Below are 23,688 nucleotides of genomic sequence, written 5' to 3' on the forward strand. Positions count from 1 at the left end.
CAAGAGCCAAAGAGGAACGCAGAGTGGTGATAGGGACCTCCAATGTCTGCCCTGTGCCATTTATTTTACTACAGGAGAACCTCAATTTCTGGAAACTGGAAGGCCAACACAGGCTCTGCCATGCTGGAGCAGGTGGCCATGACTGAGAGGTAAGAGAGAGAAGAGTACACGTGAGAGGCAGTATTTGGTGGGAGAAGGAGACGGAGAGCACAGGATTGTGTAAACCATCAACCATCTCTCCTCCAGCTTGTGCCCTCCATGAAACCCAATTCATTTCACAGACCAGAAAGTTCTAAGATGGAAAGTGACAGTCCTGACTCACAGAGCTGATCCCTGAAAGAACTGAATATGTGTCACTTGATCTAGCCCCATCCCTGAGGACCCCTGCATGTGGCCCATAGCTCCACCAAAAGAGCAATTGTGAGTGTCTGAGCACACATCACATTGGCTTAGGCTAAAGGGAGAAATTCAATGGATGCAAGCACAAGAACTCCAGGAGTTCAGTCCCAGATAAGATGTAAGTCTCAGGGCTGGAACAGTAACACAGCAGCGGGGCACAGATGCCTGTAGATGGCACCTGGGCAAGGTCTGGGTTTAGAGAGCAGATGTGACACATTGTCCTTGGGAAGATGCATTTGCCCCTCCTGAAGATCTTGGTGGGTCTCTCTCTCTCTCTCTCTCTCTCTCTCTCTCTCTCTCTCTCTCTCTCTCTCTCTCTCTCTCTCTCTCTCTCTCACACACACACACACACACACACACACACACCTGGCACACACGGGGAGCTGAGTTGGGTGAGTTCTCTTTTGCCCTCATGTTATCCTGACTATCTGGAATGAAGCAGAGGAGGAGGAAACAGAAAATGTGGGTGGCCTCAGCACTATTCCTGCCTTGCCCTATGGCCTGGCCAAAGTCATGCCCCCTCTCTGAGCCTCGGTAGGACTTAGAGAAGGCTCCTAAAAGTGGAGACCCAGATCTCAGGGCGGCCCTAGTGAAACCCCTGACACCCAAACCCAGCACAGTCAGAGCCCTGTGCAAAGCTGGGATGGGGGGGGGCAGTGGAGACAATGGGCTAGTTGCTTTGTTGCTGATCTGAGGCCTCTGCTGAGCTCTCTGTGCCCCCAAAGCAAACTAGTTGGAGAGAGAACAAGAGCCACCAGCTGCAGGGGCTCAGCCCTGCCCCTCATTGCTTCCACCCACTCAGAGAATGGCCCTTTGTCTGCTGGGCTCACTCACGCCTGGGGAGGGGGTGTCCGGGAGGGGCTACTGGAGTCAAGAAGCTTTCCCAGGAAAAAGGACAAGGAGGGGTCTCCAGACAAGCTCCTCACAGCCTGGCAAGGGCTGGCGCTCAGATCCCCTCCTGCTCTCTCCCTACCTCCCTACTGAAGCTGTGTCTCCCCTATCTGTCCCCCACCCCATCAGTACCACTGCCTGTCTCCCTCCTAACTGCCCCCCCCACCACCACAGTCTTTTTCCCTCTCTGTAGGGCTCCAGTGTTGCTCTCCAGCCTAAACACTCCCTCTCCTTCCCCCTGCCCTCAGCTCATTGACACTGTCCCCACAGGTACCGGCTGTGGGTGGACAGCTGCTCAGAGATGTTTGGCGGCCTGGACATCTGTGCTGTCAAGGCTGTGCACAGCAAGGCGGGCCGAGATTATATCATCGAGGTGAGGCATGGCATGGTGGGTGGGCCCTTTGTAGGTATCCAAGGGGAAGGTTTAGCATGGTTCATGGGGCCTGGCACCTTGATGCAGGCCTCAGGGAACAGCTTCTAGAACCTTCCTGAATACCTCCTCACCCTCCCCTAGTGTCTTCTAACCCCCTTCCAGGAATTCTGAGTGGGACTCACAAATACCTGAATATCAGAGCAAGGAGTAACAACGTGTTTGGACTGGAACAAAGAGGGGGACAAGAGCTCACTCTGCCTAGGGCTCGATGGACATGTGTGTGCATGGCATGTGTGTACCTGTATGTAGATCCATGTATGGGCCAGGGCTCCAGTAGTGGCCTGCAGAGCTGGGTGGCTGCAGTGAACAGGGCAGTGTGGGGGCACAGGCTGGTAGAGGAGTGGGCAGGGAGTGATTTGGGGAAGATGCGAGGAGAAGAAGAATCTGTGGGTTAAGGGCACTACAGGTCCTAGGGCCGTTCTCCAGTCCCCCTGCCATAAGGCCAGCCAACACGGGGGTCCCTGGTATCTGAACACACAAACCCCACCCAGTCTCTCTCTTGTTCCCACACAAACAGCACCCATTTATCTTCACAACTGCAATTCCCCATCCCACAGTTTCTTCCCAGAGATATGAGCAAGTCACCAGTGAAGGATTCTGCCTCCCTCTCCATCAGAAGACCCTTCCCTTCCCCCATCAGACCATTCCTTCCTCTACCCCATCAAATCACTCATCTCCTCCCTCATCATATCACCCCCTTCTCCCTCTTTCCCAGCTTCCTAGCGCACCCCTTCTCAAGGCCCAGACATTCAGGGGCTGGGATGAAAGGCCTTTCACATAAAAACAAAACAAAACTGAGAAATTAGTGGATTTGGACTTGAAGGAAACAGCCTGTCAGAGGTCCCGGGAAAGGAGCGGTGCTTGTCAGCTGCCTTTGTTCCTCGGAGACTTCGCCCCCTTGTTTCCCTGGCTTTGGGGTTTGAAGGGGGTCAAGGGAGAAGGAGCTGGTTACCAGAATAAACCAAGTGCTGTTCCCGGGGGTGGAGAGAAGAGGCACAAGATCCCCAAGCACTGTCTGTGGGCCATGTCGGGAGAACATGACGTTTTGTGGGTCATTGTGGGGGGATTGAACAGTGAGTCCTCAGGACTAGGGCTGGAATGTACCCAGGCCTGTCCAGAAGACACTCCACTCCCTGGAAAAAAACAGTTCCTGAGAACCCACATGTCTACTTCCTCCAGCCCTTGACCTTGACAGCTCGGGGGTGGGGGATGTTTCCCACCACCTACCGTGAAGGAAATAGGGGTTGTGCTGGCCTATGGGATTCCCAATCTTCATTTCTTTCAGACAGTGCAGAGTTGAACCCCCTCATAGTTCCCTCTGAACACAGATCCCAAGACTTTGTGTTTGCTGCCTCCTAAACCATGGTTGGCTCTTTCAACTCAGAATCCCCACAAAGTGCCAGCCAGAAGTGTTTCCCCAGCTGCCAAGGAGACCCCAGCTTCAGCTGAGGAATGGGGCACACAGACCTAGAGGAAGATGTCCATGCCATCTGGCCCCCACAATCCACTGTCTTCCACACAAAGTTGGTTCGTGGTTGGTACTGAAGAAAAAGTCAGTGCCTACCAGCAATGTGGCCTTGACCTTCCTGCCACATCCCCTCACCTTTAGGAGAAAATACAACCTAACACTCCTGCTGTGCCAGATTATGGCTAGCCCACCTGGGCCTAAACTACACAGGGAAGCAGCCTTGCATGTATCCTGCCAATGGCTATCATGCTTCCCAGACTCCAAGCAGCCAAAAAGGGCATGTGTACCTGACAGACTCTGGGCCTGGTCCCTGGTCTTGGGCTCCCAGACTCCTTGGGGAGACTCAGAGGCATAGCTGAGAACTGGGAAGACAGGGGTGCAGGGGTGTAGAGACCCTCTCTGACAGGACTAGGTGGGCTTGAGGAAAGAGGAGCCAAGAGGATGTGGTGGGTTAAGGACAGCTGGGAGTAGGGAAGGAGGGCCCCCAACATCCCAGCTGCCAGACCCCAAGACCAGCTCCCAGGGGGGCCTGTGGGATATTGGGCATATCTTCTGATAGCTGGGCCTAGCTTCACCACCTGAGGCAATACAGATATCCCAGTTCAGTCCATTTCTCACTCATCCAGGCTCTGTCTACACCACAGCCTGTAGACAGATTGGGAGTGCTCCAAGGGTCTATCTGGGAGCCTTGCAGTACTGCTTTCCCCACCCTCTCTGTCAACCATGTGTCAACCAACCCTGTTCCTGTCTGTTTTATCTTTTCACTATTTTTTTCTTTTGGGCCACACCCAGAAGTGCTCAGGGCTTACTCCTGGCTCTGCACTGAGGAATCATTCCTGGTGGGTTCATATGAGATGCCAAGGATTGAACTCTGGTTGGTTGCATGAAAAGCCCTACCTGCTGTGCTGTAATATCACTCTGGCCCCTTTTCTTTCTTTTCTATTTCTTTTTCTTTTTTTCCTTTTTAGTTTCTTTTATTCACAGCTAAGTTCCCCACCTTCAGTATTTCTGGTTTTAATGGAAAACCTTGACTGGGGGTGGGGGGTGGGTGGGGGCAAGTTCTGAATAACCTCAAACCTAGGAGGGACCAAAGTAGGAAAGGATGCACAGAGAACAGATCCCTAAAGAAACGCTCTGGAAAGGTCATAGTCTCCGGGGCTTCGATGGGTCCCAGGATTGGAGCCGCGAGAATTTGGAAGGATTGAACTTGATCCTGGAACTGGCTGCATACTCGCTGCAGGGACCTCCATGTCCTGGTCCAGGTTTGATGGCGAGCAGCGCCATCTAGCGGTCACTTTGTTCCATTAGCACTATTCAGAAGCTCAACTCTGAGGGCGGTGGGTGTCCCTCAGGCTTCTTCTGTCCTGGCCCCCGCAGGTGATGGACAGCTCGATGCCCCTGATTGGTGAGCACGTGGAGGAGGACAGACAGCTGATAGCCGATCTCGTTGTTTCCAGAATGGGCCAAGTCCTGGTGCCAGGGGGCACCATGCCCTCACCCCTAAGGCCTTGGGTAAGTCCTGGGAAGCAGAGATTTGGGGGCCATGAAAAAACATGGGTCTGTCTGGGAGTAAGGAGCCCTTGCGCCAAAGGAAGCTGCTCCAGGAAGGAGTCGCCTTGGAAAGAAAGAAATAGCGGGTGTATAAGGCTGGGCCTGGGGAGAGGTTTAGGGGAGGCAGCTGGGCAGCGGCCTGTGTCCTTCATCCTGGAGCATGGGGTATACTCATACACACCCCAAGCCCTGGGACACACACGCCTTTTGTGGTTTCCCTGGGTGTCCATCAATAGGCTATTGTGTCTTCATTTCCCTCCCACACACACACACACCACTTCATAGGCTCCCACATGCCCTGTCCTCACCACTGAGCCCCACACCCCTCTCCAGAGAATTTTTTCACCCCTCTCCCCCAGTCTGGAAACATGCACGCACACACACACAAACACAAACACACATGCATGCATGCACACACCCAGAAAACCCTAAATCTGTGGCAGAGACTTAAGAAAGATAATGATTAGAGTACAGAGCTGACCAGCTTTCTCTATGTGTGGTCTATCCCTGGTGGCTGTGACTCAGTTGCCCACAATAGTGGAGAATTGTTGCCTGTAAGATTTGTGCATTTGAGAGTCCAGAGTGATATTACAGCAGGTAGAGCACTTGCAGCTGACCTGGGTTTGATCCCTGGCACCCATATGGTCCTCCAAGTCCCACCAGGAATGTTCCCTAAGTGCAGAGCCAGGAGTGAGCTCTAAGTATGGCTTCCTCTTCTTCAGACCTTCAAGCCAGCACCTCCTCATCCAACTCTATGCATCTCTTCTCTGCAACAGACACCAGAAGTCCTGTACCCAGGGGTTTCTCCCCACTGCCTGTGTGAGCCCAACGTGACCCCAAAACAAAACAAAAAAAATTTGTGCACTTGAGCTAGTTCTATCTCACAAACTAAAAGAGCCACACAGAACCTGGAAGGATAACAGTCCCCTTCTCTTCTTCCACTCTAGGCTCCACAGAATAAACCAGCAAAGTCCCCGCTTGGGCAGCACCAGCCTCGCCCACCCACACAAGGTAGGACCCTCCAGCCTCTGGGAAAGATGTGTGGACTGTCTGGGACACACTGGAAAATCTGGTTTAATTCTTGGCCTGTGGACTCCAATGCTTGGGTTCCAAGCACCACATGGCACCATAAGGAAGGTGGAGGGAAGGCTGTGAAGGCCCCAGCTGCATGGGCTATAGGGAGTCTTGCCTGCCCCTTGCTCTTCTCATTTTTCACCCTGATTACTGCTCAGGAAGGATTTCAGGATTAGGGACCAGAGCCATAGTGCAACGGTAAGATGTTGTTTTTGCACGCGGACCTAGGTTCGATCCTCCGGCATCTCATATAGTCCCCCAAGCCAGGAGCAATTTCTGAGTTTATAGCCAGGAGTAACTCCTGAGCATCACCAGGTGTGGCCCAAAAACAAAAACAAAAAATAAAACCTCAGGATTGGCCTGTTATACTGTTTATAGTCAGGCTTTGCCCACAGAAATTCCTTTAAAAAAAAGAAAGGCAGTTAGATAAGCTCAGCCTTGCAGAACTTCTATAAAATCCCATTTTCTTCCCCCCCCCTTTTTTTTAACTTGTTGCTATTTTTTAGTTTTGGGGTCACACCCCACCATGCTTCGGGGTTATTCCTGGCCATGCTCAGAAATTATTCTTGGCAGGGTTTGGGAGACTATCTGGGATGACAGGGATCAAACCTAAATTGAGCACATGCAAGGCTTGGGCTTTATCTGCTGCACTATCTTTCTGTCCCCAAACGTTTCAATTTCTAGCTGTTAGAAATGGCACCTGAGTATAGATGTATAAGTCAATCAGATGGTGTGAGAAGGAAACCAATATGAAGATCATCTCTACCCTGTGGGGAATCTTAAATCCTCCCCTAAAAGATGATCATCCTTTTGCAACAAATAGAGAAACTCCTGATGACAAAGATGATGAAGGGGACACAGCTCAAAGGACTGGAACCAAAGTAATACCACAGTGGGTAGAGCACTTGCCTTGCAAAGACATCCCAGTTTGATCCCCAGCACCACATATGGTCTTCCAAATCCACCAGGAGTGACCCCTGAGTGCAGAGTCAGGAGTGTGTCCTGACAGAACCAGGTTTGGCCCAAAAACAAAACAAAACAAAAAATTGGGAGCAACCCTTGAGAACCACCAGGTGTGACCCAGAAAAAGAAACAAAAACCGAAAGATGATGAGAGAGGCCATCACATGGAACCCCAGTTGTTGGACACGCAAGACCCAGAACATCACCACCACCACCACAGCCTGCCAAGCCTTCAACTGGCCCAAGGCCAGTCCGGAGAACCAAAGCTTCTCCTCAAGAAGCCAGACCCACAACCTCCATTCCCACAGTCTGCCTTAAATCCTTGAGGAAGCCAGTGGTCAACCTTCCCATGACCCGTCCCATGATGCAGAATCCCTGGATGGCTTCCTCTTCCTCAGAACTTCAAGCCTGTGCCTCCTCATCCTACTCTATGCCTATCTTCTCTGCAAAGGGTTCCATAAAGCTTCTCCCCATAGATCTGCCTGTGTGAGTCCAAAGCTCTACATTAGCCATCCCAGGCCTCAATTTCCCCTATGATGTAAGGGGAAGGATGGGTTCTGGGTGTTGGGTTCCATTTACACCTTGATTGGTTGGTTATTGGTGTATCCTTCAAAGAGTTCCCAGAATGAGAAATTGATTCCCATTTTCTTATCTTCTTTTGGGGGGGAGATCTTGGCAATATTTATCCGCAGCAAATAATCCACACAGACAGGAGGGTAAAGGGGTAAGAGAGTTGGGTGAAGAGTCCTTTGTAAGTTTACTACCAGCTCCAAAAAACACCTGGAGCCAGCTAGTAAACTCTACCAAAAGACCCCTAGCACCTCACTCCCAGACTATTTATTAGGCTCTCAACAGCGCCCCCACTTGGAAGGTAAAGGTGTGACAACAGGCAGAAATAATCCAATGGAAATGCTTTCATATGTAACACTGGGGAGCTCTTCATGAAATGATACAGATGACATAATTTGCAAAGTAACCTTCACAGAAGTTCTCTTACTAAGCCTTAGCTCCTACTGCTAATATTTTACTGGTAAGGGGTCGGAAGATAGTGCAAAGGAGTGGAGTGTGTGCAGGCTCAAGGCCCTATGGTGAATCTCTGACACTGAATCTCCCCCTCAACATCACTGTTGGGGAGACCCCTATTTTTAACATCAATAATTGTTATTAATAGCTATCCCATGGCTCTTACTATTAATAACTGTGTCTTATTAACCATTATAACATATGTGGTGTTCCTAATGCAGGCTAGCCCTCCTGCCTCGCAATAATTCTCTAATTATATTTGCTCAAAATGACTTATTCATCCCCCTGCCAGGCTCCTAGCAGAGCCTCTGCCCTCCCCCATGCCTTGCCCACTCTGCCCCAACTTACTCTTTAATACACAGTTGAACAGAAAGAACACTTTTCAAACAAGAGAGCCGCTGTGTGCTGGCTTCCTCTCCTGCCCAGAGCAAGATGTGCTCGATAAAAAGAGATTATTTTAAGGGACAGGAGGCTAAACACACTTTGAGGAGGCTAAAAACAATCCATTTTAAGCCAATTAAGATTGTTAAAGAAAATGCTCACTGAATTAACATGCAGATTAGAAACAACAAGGCTAATTAGGAAACAATGTTGTCATTGACTTTCCAAAATAAGATGATCACACTTTCTAGTTCAGTGTGCTTTTCCAACATAGTGAAAATCAAGTTTTCCTCTAATGAGCCGCACTGTTTCTTAGCACCCACCCTGAATTTCTGGAAATGTATTTTAATGTTTCTTATATGTAAGTGAACATTTTTGCTTTTTTCATGCCCTTAAATTTAAACAAAAAATACTAAGTGGGTTACTTTGCAAATAAAAGATAAAAAATAACAAGAGTCTCTGTACAAATTCCACTTATATGAACGGAACTCAAGTAATAATAAATGAATGAGTTAGTGTCCCAATTTCTAAGATATTGTCTTCAAAGGTGGGGAGGGGTCTTAGGGAATGACTTATAAGTAGAAAACAACCTGAAAGATTTTCCAGAATATTACTTCATTTCTTGATACCGGTATTTTTTAATAAACCAACTTTTTGGTTCTACATCGCAAAAAAAAAAAAAAGTAGAAAACACATGTTCTCTATGACCAGCAGTGAGAAATAAACCAATGTTTAAAAATCAGAAGAAATTTGGTGGTGGATGTGGTGAATCCCCTAAAAATAGAAATATGAGACTACAGCCCTGAAATTCTGCAATGTTGTAAACCAAAAGTCTATTTTTTAAGTTAACAAAGAGAGAGAAAAATAAACATCAAGAGCTTTGACATACATGCTGAAATTTTCAGCTTCTTTTGATGGGACAGAAGCTTCTAGAAGTATTCTTTGAGGTATCTCCAGCCTGTTGGTTTCATTTGTTAGTTTTTTTATATACTTTTATGAAAATAACTTTGCATTACATTATGTAAGTTTCACAATTGCATCAGTATAAATCACAATCTATAGAAAATGAACTCATTTTGTTTTGATGATGCCCAGCATGAAACCAAGAGCCTCATACTGCAAGGCAGGTATTCTACCTTTGAGCTACATCCCTGGTCCAGTGATGTTTTTCCTTTTGGTTTTGGGACTACACCTAGCGGTGCTCAGTAGTGACCCCTGGTGGTGCTCAGGGGGCCAACAGCAATGTGGGAGGGAGGAGGGTGTTCAAACCAGGAGAGGCCATTGTGATCATGTGGGTGCAAGACAAGTGCCTTCCTCCTTTCTAGCGCCAGTGGCCCAAGGGCTCAAGAATCCAATAAAACAAGGCCCTTCTCATGGTCATTCAGCAAGTCTATGGCAAGGTCACAGCCAGGTGAGATATGTTAGGTTCTCCAAACATCAGTTCTGTCCTCCCACAACTGTTCAGCCAAGCTGCTTCCTGATCCAGGACAAGCATAGGCCTGGCTCCTGGCTGAGATCTCCGAGCAAGGTGGAAGCAGCTTCAAAGATAGGTGCACAGACAAAGCTGGAGATGGAGTCAGGGTTCCACCTCTCCTTCAGAGGGAGCACAGCCTCTGTGGGACTCAGGGTCCTTGTCAAAATGCGGATGATGAGGAAAATGCTCAGAGTTCTTGTGACAGACACTAGGGGTGCTCAGGAAAGACACGTGGAATGCAGATGTGGCCAATGAAGCTATATAGTGAGTGAGCTACAGAGATGGTTCCAGCACTGAACTCAGTCCTAGATGTGCCCTAGGTACCTAACTCTCCATCCAGCCTAGTGAGAAGAGGCACAGTGGACCACCATTCTCCCAGGAGCCCACTTGTCTCACTCTCCCACTTTCCCAGGTGCCCACCCATCCCAGCAGTAGCCAGTCTTCCCTGGCAAAATGCCCAACAATGGAACCGAGGGGAAGCCACTCCTTCCTCCCGAGATCTAGGAATCCACTCTGAGTCTTTCAGGGTGGCTCACAGAAAAGGCCTCTGTGCAACCAGAATAGCCCTCCATGCTCTGTGCTGTAACAGAGAGATGCAAGGTCCCAGAGGTGCACTGTGACAAGCCAGGAGAATTGCTCCAAGCTCAAGTCTTCTCTGTGGGAAGGAGAAGGTGCTGTGTCCACTATGCTAGCTCAAGCGCTCTAGGACTTTGAAAGTTCTGAATAATGCTGAGAGAGCAACTCCCACATACAGAATCATTCTTTTCTCTTGGGGGAGCCATGAGTACCATCAGCAATGTCAGTCAAGCTGGCCAGAAGTTCAACACAAGGGGCAGAGGTTGTGCTACTGTTGACACTACACACCCCAGACTGAGTACCTACTATTGTACCACTTCCCAGCACCAGTATCATTCTTTCCATTGTGGCAATAGTGATGCATCTTCAGTGTGGACAACAGTGAGCCGAAGCATGCATGTCTGGTGTCTCATAGTATGTTTTTAGCCTCTGTGATTCACAATAGTTCTGGTCTTTCTTGGCATCACACTTGGTACGCAAAGCAAATTCCATTTCCTAAATGTATCTCCAGACTCCAAGTAAGTTCCCTGCTGACTAGACCTTGTTGCACACTTTTTCACTAATATAAAACAACACTGTAATGAACATCCTCGAAGGGATATTTGTGGGTCCTTTCCAGTACTGTCAGGAGCATTTGAATGGAATCATTGTCTCGCCTTGTAGGGGGTCCTCGCCAAGCTCAGTCTCCGCAACCCCCAAGATCTGGAAGCCCCTCTCAACAGAGGCTCTCACCTCAAGGCCAGCAGCCCCTGAGCCCCTCGTCGGGATCTCCACAGCAGCGATCCCCCGGATCCCCCCAGCTGTCCCGGGCATCCAGTGGCAGCTCCGCAAACCAGGCCTCCAAGCCAGGCACCGTCCTTCCCAACCAGCCCCGGCCAGCCATACAGGGCCGCAGCACCTCCCAACAGGGAGAGGAGACCAGGAGATTCGACGCCACCCTCATCCCCATCTCAAGTGAGTGCTTTGGAAATTGGAAAGGGTATTGGGGGGAACTGGGTGTGGACGTGGCTGCATGAACACACAATAGTATGGGCTGGACGGGAGCACATGTGGCATGGTTGTGTGCACCTGGGGGTTGTGGGCAGCAGGAAAAAGTTTGTGGATGTGTGTTAGGCGGGACTTGTCCTGTTGCTTTGTGAACCTTGAGGGTTGTGGGCCAGCTGCATTGATTCTCGGTCAGGGGTTCACACAAAGTCCCCCAGACTCTTGATTTTAGACGCCAAGCATCTTACCTATTTGTTTTTGTTTTTTAAAAAGAAGTAAAAAAAAAAAGAAATATGTATATTAAATACCCATATAAAGAAACATTTTATATTAAAAAACCTTTCTTTTTGGAATTTAAAAAAAATGTTAATTTACATATAATAAAATAAAGTTTGCCATTAAAAAAAATTGGCCGGAGAGATAGCACAGACGTAGGCCATTTGTCTTGCACGCAGCCAATCCAAGACAGACAGTGGTTCGAATCCTAGCATTCCTTATGGTCGCCCTCCCCCAACCCCACATGCTAGGAGCGATTTCTGAGCCCAGAGCCAGGAGTAACCCGAGTGCCACTGGGTGTGACCCAAAAATACAAAAAAAAAAAAAAAAAAAAAAAATTGGGTAGCCAGAATGATAACCAGCAGATAGGCTGTTTATCTTGCATGTGTCCCAATTAGGTGCCATCCCCGGCACCCTATATGATCCCCAAACCCTCTAGGAGTGATCCCTGAGTGCAGAGCCAGGAGTAACCCCTGGACATCACCTAGTGTAGCCCCAAAACAAAAGAAATGCCTAGGCAGCCTGGCTCGATGGAAAATGAGTAGGTTGGGTGCTCTCTCACCCCACACATGCTGTGAACCCCATTTTTCCCTACCTAAAAGAGGACCCCAGCATCCACTGGAGGATGAGCAATGCCTCATGACGTCTATCTTCTGCCTCTCACCCGGGTGATGATCAGGGAGTCCCTGCTGGCTTCTAGCTAACCCCCACGTGTCCCCAGGTGTACAGCTTTCTTGGGAGAGCCGGTCTCCTCGTCCCCATCTTGCTCCCCCAATTTTGCCTTTCATTTCAGCAAATCCCAGTCCCTGACCAATAGTCTCAGCACCTCCGACACCACCCAGCGTGGAACCGCGAGTGAAGACGAAGCCAAGGCCGAAACCATCCGCAACCTGAGGAAGTCCTTCGCCAGCCTCTTCTCGGACTAAGTGGTCAGGCTAGGAATGGGGGGCCCCGGCCCTTTCCCCCTCCTGCCTCATCTTTCTTCTCAGCTTTGATTCTGAGCTGGCCGGCCGAGTTGGAGGGCCTGAGAAGACCTTCAGCAACCCTCCTCCAGGACGTGTGCGCCCTGTTCGCGCTGGGCTGCCCATGTGGTAGGCCTTGAACATTGGCATCACTCCCTCACCCTACCCCCACTGCCCCCCAACTGCCTGTTCCCCTACCCCAGATAACTCAGTGACGTGTCTGTGTGTGGCTCGTGTTCATGTTTCTTGTCGGTGTTTTGCTTCCCTTTGGGCGAAGGCCCCTCTGGCCTGGCTCCACCTCCATCAAACGCTGCCTCTGCCTTCGGACCTCAGCCATAACAGGCCGCAATAAGCTCTAGTGTTTGGCCAACACAAGAAGACTCAGTGGCAAGTAAGTCAAACAGCCCTTGTGTGAGGTGAAGGGTGAACCAAGGACACCCTAGTTTGAGTCAACCTCCAAAAAAAATCCAGCCTCCCCAAACCCGCCATTCTGACTCCATCTCATAGCTCCATTGGGTCCACAGCATCAATGGGATAAACTGCCCGTTATTATGGGCTACACACTTACCCACCCCTTTTGCTCATTTTCTGTGCTTCAACAGAGCAGGCCCCACCAGGAGCAGCAGAAATACTTTCCAGGGGTACATGCAGCAGGTGATGGGCTTTGGGGCCAAGACACCCCACTCATCCTCTGCGGAGGAAGTTGAGGGTAGGAAATGGATCAGAGTTTATAAACCCATAGAACTGTTTTTGTTTTCTTTCCTACCGCTGCTACTGCCTAATGTGTAACAGTCTCACTCTAGCAATTTGTAGAGAAAAGCAAGAAATCAGATTTGGCAAACATACATACACAGTGACTAATGTTCACCCCTTCATCCCATTGCCTACTTCGGTTCAGAGTTCTCTTACTGGGTCTGTTGTTTGATTTTGGAGGTTATAACCAGCACTGTGCTGGGGGGTCATGCCTGGAGGTGCTCAATAAACCCTGTGGTACTGGGACTGGAACCTGGGCCTCCACCAGGCACACCTGTTCTCCCACTTGCTGAGCCATCTCCCCAGCTTTCTCACCCACCACTGGGTCTGTTTTACAAGACTTGTCTCCCATTTGGGACTGAGGATGGGGTCACTGGTCTATATCACGTTAAGAAAGCCAGAGTACCAGCCTCCAAGCTAATGGTCCTACTCCTTCCTTGTCCTCTGACCTTGGCAGAGGAAATGGTCACCTTGGAGGCTGGAGATAGTATAGCCATAGGGTACTTACCTTGCACATGGCCTATCTGGGTTTGATCCTGGCACCACATAAGATACCTCCAAGCCACACCAGGAGTGATCCATGAATGCAGAGCCAGGAGTCTGACCTGAGCATTGCTGGGTATGACCCAAAACCAAAACAAATTTCAGCACCCAATTTGATAGGGTAAGTATAAAACCATGTTTTAACAGATTAAAAATAAGAAATATCTAGGGCAACTGTCACTCTTCCACCTGGAGATAAAATCAGAAGCCTAGCCATCTCACCTGGCTGTTTTAAGAGCTTGGAACACATCCCAATGGTGATGGGCCAGATATATCTGCCCCAGGGCAGAGCCAAGGCTACATGCTGTGCTCCTCTCATTGCCCACAGGAGTCAGAATGTCTGGCAAGAAGACTCAGACCTATGTTCTTGGCTGTCTTCTCTAAGTTTTGATGCATATTCATCAGAGTAGTAGTCCTGAGCCAAAGTGTATGAGGTCGCTGGTATGTAACCAAGTGTAGTTAGTTGTGGAGGCCTTTCAGCTGAGGACTCATCCTTCGAGAAGGAATTTTCTGGCTCTGGAAGCAATGACCACAGGCTGAATTTCTCAGGCCTGTCCCTACCCTCTCCACCCCCAAGTCTCCACAGTAGCATCAACTCCTTTATCGGGTCAGACATCCTTATTTTACTAAGTATGCACAGAAGCCTCCTAACATAGTTTATAAGCGCTGAGGTCACTTTCCTGCTGGCCTGTGAGTGCAAACTGCAAATGTTCTTAAGGGAGATTACATATGCCCCTCATGGACCATTTATTCAGAAGTGGGGACAAACATTTCATCTTTTATAATCATGACATCTGCAATGAAGGACAGGGAGAAGTGAAGGAAGCCACCAGAGAGATTTGGAAAGATTGTTTTCTACTTGCTGACCAGGTTAAACCCTGGCATCCCATAAGGTCCTGGGACCCTGCCAGGAGTGATTTCTGAGTACAGTCAGGAGCACTGAGCACTGCCAGATATGGCCCCCAAACCAAAAATATCAGAGACAAGGGAGGTGGATGCAGAAAGAGGCCCAGACCCTCTGAGGCTACGTACAGATTGACTCCAGAGGGGTGGCCTGGTACCTGTCAGCCTGAGTTGGAGGGCAGTGATGAGCAGACCAGAACAGCAACAAAGATTGTACAGTTCCAGGAGCATAGACCATGCATCACCTGCAAACAGAACCCCAGCCTGAACTGTCTGCAAGAAGGTATATCCCTGTGATTATGCTGAGTGCCCTGGTCCTTTATTCTGCTTTATCAGATTGTGGGCATCTCTCAGGGGCCCCGAACTGGCAAAAGGGCCAGAGATAAAGTTCAGCATCAGAGCATCTACCTTCCATGTATGAGGCGCTGGGTTCAATACCCAACGCCAAAACACCCAGGTTAGAACTAAGTCCAGGTTAGAAATGGCAAAGCAGGTCCTAGTTAGAGTGAGCTTATAAATCAGCTCTGGCAGGTGAGAAGCTGCCAGCTTCTAAGTGTCACCCACTGCCCTTGGCTCCTATAGTTGCTGATTAACTCCAAAGCTGCAAATTGATAATAAAAGTCTCCATGAACCACACAGAATCACAGAATGCATAAAGGGCACAGAAGCGCCCTGTATGTCCACAGAATACATAGCCCCCATGGATAAGGCCTGATACCAGTCACATGCTCAGAGCTCTCTGAGTGGCCAGCCTCAAAGAAAAAGTGAAAATGGTTGGGAAATATTGCTTTTTTTTTCATGAATGATGTATTCTTTTAAGAAAGCACCTAAAACTGGGACTGGAGGGATAGCACAGTGGGTAGAGCATTTTCCTTGCACATGGCTGACCCAAGTTTGATCCTCAGCATCCCCTATGGCCTCCCGAGCCTGCCAGGGATAACTTCTAGCATAGAGCCAGGAATAACTCAAGTGCAGTGGATGTGACCCAAAAACAAACAAAATCCCCACCTAAAACTGAACGTTCCTCCTATCATATTTTATTAGTGTAGCCACCTGAATACTTGTTATTTTCACTGTTTGGTCCTCTCCAGTTCAATATCTACACTCTATTTGAAGTCTATATTCTTTTTGTTTTGTTTTTGTTTTTTGGGGTCACACCAAGCAGTGCTCAGGGGATACTCCTTGGCTCTGTGCTCAGAAATCGGCCCTGGTAGGCTCAGGAGACCTTATGGGATGCCGGAATTCGAACCAGTCCCAGATCAGCTGTTTGCAAGGCTAACGCCCTACCACTGTGCTATCTCTCCAACCCCTTGAAGTTTATATTCTTGATGGCCTTTCAATGAGTTCAGAATAGGTAGATCTAAGTAACATTTTGCCTCTTGACATTTCACCTGCCTTGCAATGAAACAGCAAAACTTGGGGGGGGGGGAGAGAAAGATGGGCATTGACAACTTCCAGGAAAGACATTTTAGCTAGGATTGAACTTTCATTTGTCTGTGGTGGTACTTCCCAACTGTCTTATCCTCCTCATTTCTGCACTCTCACAGAAGAGATATGGGGCTCAGGTTGCAGTGCAGGGATGAGGAAGGCAGAGTGAGTGCAGGCCTTGAGGACAGGGACTGAAGAGAGGAACATCCCGCTCCATCAGAACAGGATGAGACAGTCACTCTATCCAATTATGTGCTCCAACCCAAGACATTTCATTCATTAACCAGAGAGTCATGGGTGGGACAAGCAAACGCCTGGTATTAATAAACTCCAGGGTGAAGGAACCCCAGAAAGTTAAGGCCACACTGCTACAGAGCCACATCTTACTAAGGCCCTAGCCTTGCTCCCCTTACAACCACACGATGCCAGAAAATCAGCAAACAGGGCCATTGCCAAAGAATGATTTGCTCTCATTGTATACCAGCAATATATCAAGTTTCCATCTAATAAAAGAACATAGGACTATAAGCTTCAAACTACATTTAACGAGCCAAGAGGAACAGCTCTGAGGACTAAGAATGTCAAACAAACTATTCCAAGAGTGGTCATACATACCCTAGAGGTCCCTAAGCTAAGAAAGACCTGTAAGGTATTGGGAGAAAACAGGGGATAACATCCATCTGTGGGACACCAGCACCCTCAAGGACCATTTGGAATGACTACACTTCCAACACTCGTATTTGGTGCTTCTGGTCATCACTGTGTCCTTTCTCTAACCCATTTAGAAGGCTACAAGGAGTACTACTGCAGGACTAGATTTGAACGTATCAAAGCTTCAGAGCAACCTTCAGCCTAGCCCAGCCCAGCCCAGCCCAATTAAAGCCATGTGCCACCTAGTGGACACATATTTTAAAAGCTGTCCTATAGCACAGGTATCATGAAATACCACAGAAAAATATATCAACAGCTCCAATCCTTTACCTGTACATTAAGCTACTAAAAGTGACACGGCCTCTAGGAAATCAGATCATTAACTGAATTTTCTTCACTGTGATGGGGGGCGGGGGCACTCAATAACTGTAGCAAAATAGCATTTTCACATCTATGTTGGTCTCAAAAAAAATTCTTGCAGCACATAACATTCCAAGCCATTTCCTTATTTACGAAACAGATTTTTAAGGAGCAGGAAGACACTGGCACTCTTCCTAAATATTTTCTGCAGATATGAAATGTTTTATTCCTGTGTTGTGATTCAATTTCACGTTGTCATTGTAGCATGTTTCTATAGGTGTTTGTATAATAATGCACTTACATTGGACCATTTTCTTGTAGGAAAAATAAACCTTGAATTTTGTGTATTAAAAGAAAAGGTTCTGCAAATAATAAAAGGTTATCTTATCTCTGAACAAATAACCAGCCGGCACTCATAAGACTTTGAAAAAAAGATGTCACCAACTTAAATTACAAATCAGGCACTAAGTATTTTAAGGTGATAAGCCTGACTCCGGTCCAGAGGCCACAGTAAGTCCTTGTCACCCCATGGTTTTAACACAGTGTGACCACAGAGCCTCAAAATATCATCAAGAAACCTGAATATGAATTGCAGGGAGTGGGGATGAATTGAGCTGGGGGAGGGGTGTCCAAAGTCAAGTCCACTTCAAACAAATATGCTCTGCTTACTTCTTTTATTAAGTCTAGTTTCTTCAAATCGTTTAAAGAAAGGGCACCATTCAAAAATCCTTGAAACATTCTGTTGACTAAAGAAGAGGTTCTCTGCAAAGTCTTAAGCATTCGGTCCTTGTGTAATCAAGTCAAGACTGCCATGGGATTTACACTACTTATTGAAAAACCCAGCTCAGGGCATCTCCGTGAACATCTCAGAAGGGGTAAGTCCAAGGGTCCCAAGCCAAACCTCAGGCAATCCATGTTGGGCCTGAAGCCTTGGCTACATCTACTGATAGGCTTCTGTGAGAGCAGGACTCGCCACCAAAATCGTAAAACACTAGGGATCAGTACCCTAATGAGATGACGTGTAGTTTTAAAAAAAAACAAAGCCCAGCCTAGCCTAGAAAGTGAGATTATATCTGTCACATGAATGGAAGCCGGCTGTCAGTTGGCCGGCCCCTGCCAGGTCTTAAGGGAAACCTGTCATTGGGGCCACCTCGCCCTGGCAAAATGGGGTTAGGCCCTGGAAATGGGCCAATTGGATCAAAACGTGGTCTGAGTGGGGGAAACTGACTGGGTGTCTCCCCGGGCCCAGGTATAAGTGAATTGATCGGGTCTCCAACATAGGGCAGCGTTAGTCTTTCATCATATTCACCACCAATGATGCCAGGAGGAAGAAGAGAGCTGGAGGGGAAAGGCCTGGGGTGTAAGGGGTTGGGGTAGAAGGGGATTGGGTGAGGGGGGGGATGGCAGAAAGATCGCATGCCGTCCTCTCTGTGCTTCTTTCCTCTGTTTGTACCGCTTCTTGTAGAGCTGCAGAAAAATAGGGGCACACTAAAGTAAATGATTTGGATGTTTTCCCAGAGTTTTCATTTATTTTCACGTTCCTTTTCCCACACTATCTAGGCAGACAAACCAATATCTAGAACAGAACTTTTGCCAGTTTCTATCTGCATGAATTCAGGCAACAGCTCTGAATATGATGCTAAGTGAACACTCCTCCTTCAATCCCACTACAATGGAACAATTTGGCTAATCTGAACTAGTTAAAAGTCAAAGGAAGAATAACTGATATGTCTTCTCCATACCACAAGCTAAAGGTCTTAGACTAATATACAACGTTAAACCTTTTCGGAAAGTGAACTGTTCCACCACAAAAAATGAAGTTAAGAGAGGCAGAGGAAAAGCACTTCACTTCACCTTTTTGGTTTTGTTTTATTTCTGGCCCATACCCATGGTTCTCAAGGCATGTTCCCACCTTACTTCTCTCTAGGGATAACTCTGGCAGGCTCGAAGGGACTATCTGCGCTTGAACTCTGGATGGCAAGAATCCTAGCTGCTGTACTATCTCTCTGGCCCCACATTTTGGCCTAAATTTTGTAAACATTGAGTCTCAATTTAAACAATAGCAACCCCCCCCCCAAAATTAGATGCTTATTTTAGTGAATGAACACAAAGAATAACATTATGAACTTTGTACATATTTGAGGACTTTCATTCAAGCTTTTCTTGGGTCTATCATTGTCTTTTATAGTAACCATCTGTAAATAAATATTTTCTTTCTTTTTAATTTATTTTTTCAATAATGTACTAGAATCTAAAGACTTCCAGTACAAGAGAACTTCAATCAGAAAAAAAAATCTGGGATATCTAGAAATAGATCTGCCTCACACATCTGTTCAATGGTTGGCACCACTATGGAAGGAAAAGTATCACTTGCAACGAATCTTTCATATTTGTTTTATATTTTATATTTGGGAGACTCTTTTATATAAGCAAAGGTGAAACGAAAATCACTGTTATAATTTTTCCCTGTGTAATTACAAAAATATAAGGACTGTATAAAAGGTAAAAACTGAGAATATCATTCATTGAAAATTAGAAATAAATTTAACACATTGATGCTGGTGCTGCAACTTGTGCTAATTAAAACACATTCACTGTGGTCTGGCCAGCATCGACATGTTCAACAAAACAGATTTTACCATATTCTGACAAGAGTACCAAGATACGTGACTGTACTAATCTTCTAGTTATTCCGCTATTATGAACACTAGCCTTGGCTTTTAAAAAATACGTACTTCTTTCCAGTCTGTCTCCCGAGCTCTGATGGTGCTGTCTACAAAAGAAAAGAAGAAATAAGGATTTAGAGCACTATTCCGGCAGGGGCAGGAAGAAACAACCACTTCCTCATTAAGCAGCAAAGGAGCAGGAATCCTTGGTTTATTACACTATTGTCTGCCCCTTCCTGAAGTGACTCACTCCTCTCAGTGACTATGGAAGCATCACACTGCAGCTAAATGCACCAGCAGCTCAGTCAGCCACATTGAGTTGTCTGACCCCTGTTGCATTAACTGGTTCCCATGTCAGCTGCTCATCGCATCCAAGTGTGTCCCCCACTTCTAACCCCACATTCTGTATAGAATTAATCCCAGTGACAACTCTCTGAGTCTCTCTACTATAATTCATGGTTATTACAAGAACGAAAAACTTACTTGAAGTTGGTTGGGGTTTTTTGTCTTCCTATATTTTGTTACTGTCTCCCAATCACATTTCTCCATAACTATTTTTTGTTTGTCTTGTTTTGTTTTGGGGTCACACCCAATGGAACTCGGGGGGTTACTCCTAGCTCTACATTCAGGAAATAATCCTGGTGATGCTCAAGGGACCAATGTGGTGCCAGGGATTCAAAATGGAGTAGGACATATGCAAGGTAAGTGTTTTACATTCTGTACTCTCTCTCCAGCCCAAATTTTTAATTTTTAAAAGAAAATAAAAGCAAACAAGTAATCCAAATAACTCCACTCTACAAAAAAAAAAAATGATGGGGAGGAGAAATCTACCTATTTGATTTCATAGTTGTTATGGTGATACATTGCCATTTGAAAAAGTCTGAAAATAAAACAAAGTCTACAACTGAAAACTGAAAACCTAACACATGCAACTCACCTCGAAAATCCCGCAGGTACAGACACCTCCAAAGGAGCTGGTCGTTGGATGTAATAAAAAGATCATGGCAAACTGCTGACAAAGCCAGAACAGTGCGAACATCCAAAAGTCGAAATATCCTTAGTTTCAGTTCCAATGGAAGCACCACTAACCCAAACACATCTGGCAGGTTCAGTGCTAAAGAGGAAAGAAGCGGCATCTGAGAAAAGAGCAGCCAGTCCCCTTCTCCCCTCACCCTCACCAACACACATCTTTTCTTTCCTGTGTGGTTACTGAATGGGCCCAAACAGCTTCAGTCAAAGATAACCCCAACCCCATATGTCACATGCATGTGTGAGAAGTAAAAATTCCCTTTAACTGACTGAGACTTCAACATTTATTCACTATAACACAAGAAAAAGTTGACTAATATATTAGGACTCTGATTTATAGATGAATTCAGTGAGGTACTTCACTAACTTAAATATCCATAAGTAGGGGAGGGAGAAAAAAATATCCATAAGTATAATTAAAAACTACTTCAAAGGTTTTAACAAATGCACACATGTGAAAATCCAGAGTACCTACCAGAGAAGTCAAATATTGAGGTTGTATTTTTGTTTTTGGTTTGGGAGCCACATTCAGCAGCAGTCAGAGCTTGCTCCTGGTTCTACTCAGCAATAAGTTCTGGCAGGCTTGGGGGACCATACAGGGTGTTGAGGGACTGAACCAGGCTGGCAGTGCATGGCAAGCACTTTACCAATGTACTATTCCTCTGGCCCCAATATTGTTTTAAAAAAACTGACAAAGAAAACAGAAATTTATTGTGCCAGGTCAAAGGAAGACAAAGCACAGCATATTTCGCATTTTCAAGGTATTAATAACCTCAATGAGAAAAGACATCACATCAACAATATTGATGTACTGGAAAAAGGAAGCAAGCGACATTTGGTTTTGTTTTGAGTCCTGACAGTGCTTAGGACTTACTCCCTGACTCTGCATTCTGAGATCACTCCTGGAAAGACTTGGAGGACCATATGTGGTACCAGGGATTGATCCCATAGGTTATGTCCAGGTAATCAATCACCCTACCCCTGTATTATGTCTCTGGTTCCAGCAAATAAAATTTAAATAGACATTTAAGCTTAATCTTAGAAGAACCAACTTTCACCAAGAGAAAAGAGGGAGACTTTTCATGTCACAGCAGAATAAGAGCTCACTTAGAAAACTTATTCTTTCTGGCCATATGGACTGTGATAATTTATCAAGACTTACCTTGTCGGGTAAAAGCCAAAAGTGGATATACCAGTTGATCTTTGAAAAGGCGAGAGAGCTTCTGAAGATCTTTGTATACTTTGGCAGCACTTTCCCCTAGAAATATTTTTTTATGAAAAAATCAAAGCTCTGTCTCAAAAGTAGGAAAAACTTGTAATATTATCCTGTATGTCTGCTAAATTACGCAAAAGCAGTCTAGGAATCTTCCCATAAAGTTCTTACACAGAATCAAAGTCCCCAGTAGAAAAGGGAATAGAGATTCTGAAAACTGAGTATTGGTTATAAAGCTGAAATCCATCACATCAAACTGATAGAGCTGGGACCAACCTATACAACTCGGACTATATTACAGTAGGGAAAATGTGGTATGAGACTCATACAATCAAAAACAGATTTCCATGGGCCGGAGCAATAGCACAGCAGGGAGGGTGTTTGCCTTGCACACGGCCAATCCGAGTTTGAGCCCCACCAACCCAGTTTTGATCCGTGGCATCCCATATGATCCCTGAGCCTTCCAGGAGTGATTTCTGAGCACAAAGCCAGGAAAAAACCCTGGGTGTATCTGGATGTGGCAAAAAAAAAAAAGATTTCCTATTTGTTCTGGGCAATGGGGACAGTAGGGAACTATACCTGTGGAGCTGGGATCTCAGAGAATAAGAACAATTGTTAATCACGCAATAATTATGCATCAGCAACAGAGCCAAATAATTTTGTTTTTTTTTCCTAGTCAAATCTCCCCCTAAGTATGAGATAAACATTCTTATCCTCACTTGAAACACAGGACAAAGCACAGAAAGCCCATACAGGGGCTCTGAGTTAGTGGCAGAGCAGGAACTGCAAAGACACTGGCTCTACCAACTCTCCTGGCTAGCCACAAAACTGAGAGCTCCATGATCCAAGGATCACCAGAACTGACATCACCTATGAACTATTTTGTAATTGAATCTCGAGGTCCACCACAAGCCGAATGAATAACACCCTCATTTTCAGAAAGCCGCAGGTGGGTCACAATTCTGGTGCATGGAAAGTAGTGTCAAACTGAATGCAGCCTTCACTTCAGCTCCACTCTGCGCATCAAGGTTATTGTCTTAAACCTTCTGCTCTGCACTTCTTTGCTCCCCTAATTAAAGGAGGTACCCACTACATCAGCAGGGTTCAAAATGAATTTTTTAAGCACTTGCACTGATATGTGGGTCAAGAGTTCATGCTTATCCCCACCCCTTCCTAGCTATGGTATAAAAACATGTTACCAGCTGTTGTAACTAAATCACTATTTATAATGTGGGACAGATAAGGAACAGGAAAAGAAATACAGCAAAGTTCTAAAGATTATTCTGACATCTATTTGGTTCATGGCCATTTTATTCACACACACACACACACACACACACACACACACACACACACACACTAAAAACTGTAATTAAGTAAAAAATAATTATTTTTCAACAAATGCCTTTTTGGTGACCTATTACATAAAAAAACAGAAACTTAGCAATAAAGGAATAAATAACAGTTCTAGTATATTCTAGGGACTATAAGTCACAATAAAATTAAAATGACTTGCCAAATGAATTGCCTTTTTGTAGCCAATTTTAAAAAAGTATTATATTGTGCCAGTCAGTTCAACAGGTTTTATATGCAAGGTGTCTGGGTTTGACTCCTGGCACTGCACAGTACCCAGAGCCCTCCTGGAAATAACCCCAAATATCACCAGTTATGGCTCTAAAATAAAACTT

At 46.4% G+C, this 23,688-nt stretch overlaps 2 protein-coding genes across 2 annotated transcripts in view; one reads left to right on the forward strand and one right to left on the reverse strand.

Annotated features, from left to right (window-relative positions):
• Positions 1 to 12,135, forward strand: part of LOC126022064 (synapsin-3-like) — a 51,618-nt gene extending 39,483 nt beyond the window's left edge. Inside the window, exons 3-8 of the mRNA XM_049782929.1 lie at positions 75 to 149; positions 1,561 to 1,663; positions 4,569 to 4,703; positions 5,690 to 5,753; positions 10,896 to 11,186; positions 12,095 to 12,135. Of these exons, the coding sequence (XP_049638886.1) occupies positions 75 to 149; positions 1,561 to 1,663; positions 4,569 to 4,703; positions 5,690 to 5,753; positions 10,896 to 11,186; positions 12,095 to 12,135 (709 nt within the window). The remainder of the gene's footprint in view (positions 1 to 74; positions 150 to 1,560; positions 1,664 to 4,568; positions 4,704 to 5,689; positions 5,754 to 10,895; positions 11,187 to 12,094) is intronic.
• A 5,612-nt stretch (positions 12,136 to 17,747) lies between these two features.
• The window catches only part of FBXO7 (F-box protein 7), a 25,230-nt gene continuing 19,289 nt past the window's right edge, over positions 17,748 to 23,688 (reverse strand). The window contains 5 exon segments of the mRNA XM_049783145.1: positions 17,748 to 18,489; positions 18,491 to 18,559; positions 19,828 to 19,865; positions 20,696 to 20,872; positions 21,950 to 22,045. Coding sequence (XP_049639102.1) covers positions 18,169 to 18,489; positions 18,491 to 18,559; positions 19,828 to 19,865; positions 20,696 to 20,872; positions 21,950 to 22,045 — 701 coding nt within the window. The 3' untranslated portion in view covers positions 17,748 to 18,168.

The sequence above is a fragment of the Suncus etruscus genome, chromosome 11 (genome assembly GCF_024139225.1).
Source record: "Suncus etruscus isolate mSunEtr1 chromosome 11, mSunEtr1.pri.cur, whole genome shotgun sequence".
Classification (NCBI taxonomy): Eukaryota; Metazoa; Chordata; class Mammalia; order Eulipotyphla; family Soricidae; genus Suncus; species Suncus etruscus.